This window comes from Notothenia coriiceps, unplaced genomic scaffold, assembly GCF_000735185.1.
Source record: "Notothenia coriiceps isolate Sejong01 unplaced genomic scaffold, NC01 NC01_scaffold00010986, whole genome shotgun sequence".
Classification (NCBI taxonomy): Eukaryota; Metazoa; Chordata; class Actinopteri; order Perciformes; family Nototheniidae; genus Notothenia; species Notothenia coriiceps.
The window spans coordinates 1-6,912 of NW_011343687.1; the positions used below are offsets into that span (position 1 = coordinate 1).

The following is a 6,912-nucleotide window of genomic DNA, read 5'->3' on the forward strand; positions in this document are numbered from 1 at the left end:
ACAAATATATACTATGACTATTATATGCTACTGTATACAGCTAATTTTATTTTAAGTAAAATCATAACTATTTTATGTAGTTTAATCATTTTTATTTAGGTGGTCACTCAGTTTTTCAAATGTCCACCACTCGCCAACAGGGGGTGCTGCAGCATCCCCAGCACCCCTTCTTCCCGCAGGGACCCGTTTTCATTATTTATCTAAAGAAAAATTATAACATCAATATTTTTTTCAAACTCACACTCAATGGCCTTGGCTCAAATTATGTGAAGAATATATATCAGAACACATTTTCAATGACCACCCACTGTACACCCCCCCCACCTACACATTTATATTACATACAGGATGTACATACTGGACCCGGGGTTAACAAAACTGTGGAAGTTGTCAAATGTGTACCTACACGGGCAAAAAAACAAGTAGCACTTTAATTCATTAATGTGATCTAACAAATGTAAAAGGGCAAATATTAACCATATATGCTGTCTATATTGCTTGTAATTGGGATGAAATACATCTGTTGAGTATTTTAACATAAAATAGTTTTATTGTGTTGAATTGAAACCCAAAAAGGCAGCGGATCCACCAGACCCACGAACACTGGCTGAATAACGAAAATATGAACACCGCACAAGGGTTAACAGAAAACTGTGTGTACAGAACTGCAGTCTCACTGTGGAACGGGTTAGCAGTACCAGACTAATATAAAGCCACGTTATTTCTTATTTTGTAATGCAACTACGTGTACAAATTATAAAGTATATTGAAATAAAAATTGCAATATGATGAGGTATAATAAAGCATTTTATAATGAAACATTTATAAATAATGAAACACAAACAAAATTTGGATTCATTTTTGACACTTCAATTACCGCTTGTTAGGAATTTCCCTTAAGATGTAAACCTGTTTATAATAGCACACAATGTGTACATAGGTAAACATTTAAATATGAATATTTACTTACCCAAATAAGAATATGAAAAAGCTGTGTCCTAACTTAAAAATAAACTATTAAAAAAAAAAACTGTATCCTCTCTTAGGTGTCGTGCAGTTTTTCTTTAAGGACGTACTTCACTTCATTTGTTCTGTGATTGACCTTGCAAACATTGGTACACTGTATGTGGCTTGTTCCTCTAACGCCTTTATATAGTGCCGTGCTTTGTGACATGACTCAGAAATTATACGCATCTTTCAGATGAAGATATTTAATTTGACGGTTTGTTGGCTTCATCTTGTTGAATACTCCCTTCTTTTGTCTCGTGAAAAGTCCTCCTGCTTCATTCCTCCGTCATATTCCCTGTTGCATATCGTACCAAGGTGTGACAGAAAATTATGATAAACTAATAAGACACATCAAATAAAGTGAAATGGAAAGGAATAAAGTTATTTTGAATAGGGAACTGTTGGACATATCACATTGTTAGTCAGAACATATTTCCACAGCAGTGATTGGGCGACGAGTTACAGAGGACATGTTGGTGGTGTGTGGTCAAAATCCTCCGCTGTTTCTTTTGCGCCGCACCTGCTGTTTGAGCAATTGATCTAATTTTAGCAAACCTGTTTTCAGAATTAAATTCTTGTTTGGCAGTGATACCTGAGACCTGTGTCAAACCCTGATGAGTATCTCTAGCTTCAATTACTCTTTGAAATGAGCTGGCTTTGGCCTATAAAAACAAGAACATCAGTGATGTGTAGTGTTACTGTAGCTAATCTTTATAGGAGTATGTAAGGCCATTGGCTTACATTATAGTAAGCCAATGGCCTTACATAGTAATCCTTATATAGTTTTACATATTTCTACTGTGACGCAGTTTGCTAGAATGCAGTTTTCTCCTTTGTGAATATATGTGTTTATCAGTTGTTTGTATCTACCTGAATTGAGCCCCCATACCTTATAACTTTGCTTTTGTATTTTGTCAAACATATTCTACAACTGAATAAAATACCTTCGTACAGAATATTGACAGGGATGTAAGTCACAACTTATACAAAATAATTGTAATATTTGCAATATTTTAATCGTTATTCAGAGGTGATGCCAGCTGTCTGTTCAGGTCTTGTGTGGCTGTGAAGGTGAATGAAGTGTTGTGACACGAGGACCCATACAAATATTCCAGCACAGATTCAGAGGGAGTTTAATTTCTAACGTTCATGGACAATCTGCAGATCTGATGCATTCAGTCATTTAACTTACAGGAAGATATAACCATATATCCAATACAGGTAGAGCTGATATATATCTACTAAATCATGCTTTCTGTGCATTAAGTGTTTATTGATGTATACACATTAAAAGTGTTTTGATTGATGTTGGGGAATAAGGAGAGACTGAATAAAGAGAGGATTAAAAATGAATATTGTTATTTAAAAGCATGACAAGCGATCTGTATGGATGAATAATTTGTTTATTTGTTTAGAGATTAAAAACATAATACATAACAGTATGAACAGAGAAAAAAAATGAGCAAAAATCAATCAGGGAGGAAATTATAACAGAAATATCAGGACGACAAGTTGATAACCTAAACTTAACTAGAAATTAAATGGAAAAGGAACCCAGAAACAAAAACACAAAAAATCTGTCAATTTCAATCAAGTGTTCGATTTGTTTATAACATGTTCAAAATGTTCTTATTAGTATTATTGTTATATATATAAATGTAATCTTTGAAGAGTACACACAGGAGAATAGAAAGAGATGATTCCTGCTGCTGTGAGATTGTATCTCCAAGTTTGATTGCTTTATTGGATGTCACTTTGGATAAAATCATCAGCTAAATGTGTAACGGAATTTCAGAGAAATAGGGATGTACATTTTAAAAACCTGTCCACTTTGGGAGAATAGGAAGTGTTAAGATTATGAGTCCTGTCAGGTTTTATTCCTAATCAACTCTACAAAGGAAATAGCTAGCCTGGTTATTTCCAAAACTAACACAATTGGTCTACCAGCACCTCTTAAGAAATGATCACTACCTCTCACTTCCTGCATGTGATAGGGTTAGCTAGCCCTTTTTTCTTGAGCGTGTGTATTAATCTTTAATTTATGCTGTTTTGACCTGGCTGGTGTTGCTCCTCATTGAAGGAATCTGAAACTGGAATTGAGGTCCTATAGACAGTTGGGTGATCAAAGGCAAGCGGCCTCACTGCAGCAATCTTCGGGCAATATCTGAAGACCACTGTATTTTCCTCAGGTAAGGAAACAGTCTTAGAGTCAACTTTGGCTTGATTGATGGTGGATGCGTCTGAGGAAAATGACGAAAGTTTAGGAAGAGTAGAGTGTGTGGCACCGTCCGTTGTTGTCGTCACAGGTTTTTGGGAGTCAGAGGGCGGGGTTAGAGACACAGGCCCGGCTGATGGAGGGTAGTTGGATTGCATAGATGCAGAAGCAGCAACTGACATTTTGGATGGCGTGGCCGATGGAGAACTGTTCACTGTTTCTTTAACAATATTAATACCTGGACTTTGGGTAGGTGTTCCTTCTGTTGATAAAGAAGTCGAGGTTGTAGCTGCATGTGCAGTACTGTCGGTCTGAGATACACGCACAGATTGAGCCGGTGTTGGGTTTGAAGATCCTCTGGACGGGACAAATGAGACACTTTGTTGTTGTTGTTTTTGTTGTGAAGCCGAGGGGTTGCTCGTTGATTGTGCAGTATGTGATGTTGATGTATCAAATGGTAGCTTGGTAAGTGTGTTGAAAGGAAATGATGTTTGTCCACTAGTTTGGGTATTTATGGAAGTAGTTCCTGACGCACTGGGTGTGCTGGGAAAGGCTGAACTTTGTGGAGGGGTGCTTCCTGAAGATGACTCAGCAGATGTTGTTCTGAATAGCTTGGACTCACTAAAAGGTATCATAGATTGGGTTGCCAGGTATGTTGACAAAGTGGTTGTCTCTGTGTTTTGTGGAAAAGGTCCAGCTGCCAAGGGGGTGGCTTGTGTTACTGTTGTGACAGAATCTACAGTGTGTGTTTGTATGGATTTACTTTGTATTTTAGTTGTGTGAATTGTTCTTGGCCCACTTGATTCAGATGCTGTTGCTTTTACTGGGGTTGTTGCTGGTGTATTTGTAACTGTAGTTTGTGTTGACTTTTTTAGACTTGTTGCCAAGGACGGTGTAGTTTTTGCCAATGTTCTTGTTGATTCTAATGTTGGCGAAAACAGCTTGGTCTGTGTTTCCACGGATCCTGCGGTTTGTGTTGTAGGCTCATTGTGAACTGTGGTTGATCTAGGTGTAGATGAAGTTACTGAACCTGCTGATTGTGTATTTGCAGCCATTGTTGGTGTCATTCCTCTGACTGTAGTTTGTTTCATTCCTCGGACTGTAGTTTGTGTCATTCCTCTGACTGTAGTTTGTGGCATTGTTTTTACAGACAGTGTAGTCTGGGATCGTGTTGTGGTTGATTCCCTTCTGTCTTGTTTGTTTGTTGTCGACACTACAATGCCTGTTGGTGTTGTGCGTCTTGTTTCTGTGACTGGTGTTGGTTGTGTGGTTCTTATGCTTGTTTCTGTTGTAGATGCCATAAAGTTAGTTGGTTCTGCTGAAGATGATACTGTCATTGCTACTGCCAATAGTGTAGTTGTTGTGTATGCTGTTTCAATAGGTGGTGTAGTTTGTGTTGGGGACGCCGATTCTGTTGTGGAGGCTGTTGCAACAGATGGTGTAGTTTGTTGTATTGTATTCACTGTTGATGAATCCTCAGATGCTGTACTTAGGGTTAAGTTAGTTCCTGATACTGTTGCGGGCAGGGTAGATTCTGTTGGTGTAGTTGTGAACACAGTTTGTGGTGTGGATGCTGTAGGAATAGACTGTTTGATTTGTCCTGTTGTATATTCAGATGCTGCACTTTGAGTTTGTCTTTGTATTTCTGAAACTTCAGATGTTCTTTGTGTACTTTGGGATAAGGTTGTTGATGATTCCATAATGGTCGGAATAGATTGTGTACTGGATGATGTTGCAATAGATGGTGTAGTTGGTTGCGTTGCAGTCACTGGTGATGAATCCTCAGATGCAGTATGGTGTGCCGATTTTGAGGTGATGAATGTAGTTTGTATTGGTGTTTGTGTTGATGAATCCTCAGGTGTTGTACTTTGTGTTAAGGTTGTTGCTGATTCTATTGTGGACAAAGCTGATTGTGTTGGTGTAGTTGTAGACACGGCTCGTTTCGTGGATTCTCTAGACACAGATTGAGAAATGTGTTGTGTTGTAGTCACTGTTGGTGAGTCCTCAGAGGCTGTACTTTGTGCTGATTGTGAGGTTATAGCTGTCATTTCTGTTGGTCTTTGAGTTTCTGAACCTTCGGATGGTGAACCGTGGGTTGATGTTGTTAATGATTCAACTGTGGGCAGAATAGATTGTGTCTGTGTAGATGTGATCGCACTTTGTGTTGTTGATGTTGTTGCAATAGATGGTGCTGTAGTCACTGTAGGCGAATGCTCAGATGTTGTACTTGCGGTTGATGCAGATTCTGTTGTTATTAGAATAGATTGTGTTGGTGTAGATGTGATCATACTTTGTGTTGTAAATGATGTTACAGTTGGTGAATCCTCCGATGCTATACTGTGAGTGGATTTTGAAGTTATGAGTGTAGTTTGTGATGGTCTCTGCGTTGAAGAATCCTCAGATGCTGTACTTTGGGTTAAGGTTGTTGCTGATGTGGACACAGATTCTGTTGTGGATGCTGTTGCAATAGAAAGTGTTGTAGTCACTGTTGGTGAGTCCTCAGAGGCTGTACTTTGTGCTGATTGTGAGGTTATAGCTGTAATTTGTGTTGGTCTTTGGGTTTCTGAACCTTCGGATGGTGAACTTTGGGTTGATGTTGTTTCAGATTCAACTGTGGGCAGAATAGATTGTGTTTGTGTTGCTGCGATCACACTTTGTGTTGTTGATGATGTTGCAATAGATGGTGTTGTAGTCACTGTAGGTGAATGCTCAGATGTTGTACTTGCGGTTGATGTTGATGCAGATTCTGTTGTTATTAGAATAGATTGTGTTGGTGTAGATGTGATCACACTTTGTGTTGTTGATGATGTTGCAATAGATGGTGTTGTAGTCACTGTAGGCGAATGCTCAGATGTTGTACTTGCGGTTGATGTTGATGCAGATTCTGTTGTTATTAGAATAGATTGTGTTGGTGTAGATGTGATCATACTTTGTGTTGTTGATGATGTTACAGTTGGTGAATCCTCCGATGCTGTACTGTGAGTGGATTTTGAAGTTATGAGTGTAGTTTGTGATGGTCTCTGCGTTGAAGAATCCTCAGATGCTGTACTTTGGGTTAAGGTTGTTGCTGATGTGGACACAGATTCTGTTGTGGATGCTGTTGCAATAGAAAGTGTTGTAGTCACTGTTGGTGCGTCCGCAGAGGCTGTACTTTGTGCTGATTGTGAGGTTATAGCTGTAATTTGTGTTGGTCTTTGGGTTTCTGAACCTTCGGATGGTGAACTTTGGGTTGATGTTGCTTCTGATTCAATTGTGGGCAGAATAGATTGTGTTTGTGTAGTTGCGATCACACTTTGTGTTATTGATGATGTTGCAATAGATGGTGTTGTAGTCACTGTAGGCGAATGCTCAGATGTTGTACTTGCGGTTGATGTTGATGAAGATTCTGTTGTTATTAGAATAGATTGTGTTGGTGTAGATGTGATCATACTTTGTGTTGTAAATGATGTTACAGTTGGTGAATCCTCCGATGCTGTACTGTGAGTGGATTTTGAAGTTATGAGTGCAGTTTGTGATGGTCTTTGTGTTGAAGAATCCTCAGATGCTGTACTTTGGGTTAAGGTTGTTGCTGATGTGGACACAGATTCTGTTGTGGATGCTGTTGCAATAGAAAGTGTTCTAGTCACTGTTGGTGAGTCCTCAGAGGCTGTACTTTGTGCTGATTGTGAGGTTAGAGCTGTAATTTGTGT

At 38.9% G+C, this 6,912-nt stretch overlaps 1 protein-coding gene across 4 annotated transcripts; it reads right to left on the reverse strand.

Moving 5' to 3' along the window:
- Window positions 1–2,401: 2,401 nt before the first annotated feature.
- Window positions 2,402–6,737, reverse strand: LOC104946384 (A-agglutinin anchorage subunit-like). 4 transcript variants are annotated; one of them, XM_010772214.1, is made up of 2 exons: window positions 6,143–6,737; window positions 2,402–6,004 (listed from the first exon to the last, which is right to left on the reverse strand). In XM_010772214.1, exons 1-2 carry the CDS (start codon window positions 6,649–6,651, stop codon window positions 3,043–3,045), a joined length of 3,471 nt encoding a protein of 1,156 aa, XP_010770516.1. In that variant the 5' UTR covers window positions 6,652–6,737; the 3' UTR covers window positions 2,402–3,042. The 4 variants fall into 4 exon arrangements, with proteins under 4 accessions (XP_010770516.1, XP_010770517.1, XP_010770515.1 ...); XM_010772215.1 differs by having other exon boundaries at window positions 2,402–5,371; window positions 6,005–6,737; XM_010772213.1 differs by having other exon boundaries at window positions 2,402–5,371; window positions 5,504–6,737.
- Between the last annotated feature and the right edge of the window lie 175 nt (window positions 6,738–6,912).

Bases quoted from the DNA above. Each gene is read 5' to 3' on its own strand.
- LOC104946384 (XM_010772213.1), bottom strand. From the start codon at position 6,651: ATGATCACATCTACACCAACACAATCTATTCTAATAACAACAGAATCT. The intron at 5,372-5,503 runs ATCTACACCAAC...AAGTGCGATCAC, and splicing joins ACAACACAAAGTATGATCAC to ATCTACACAGACACAATCTA.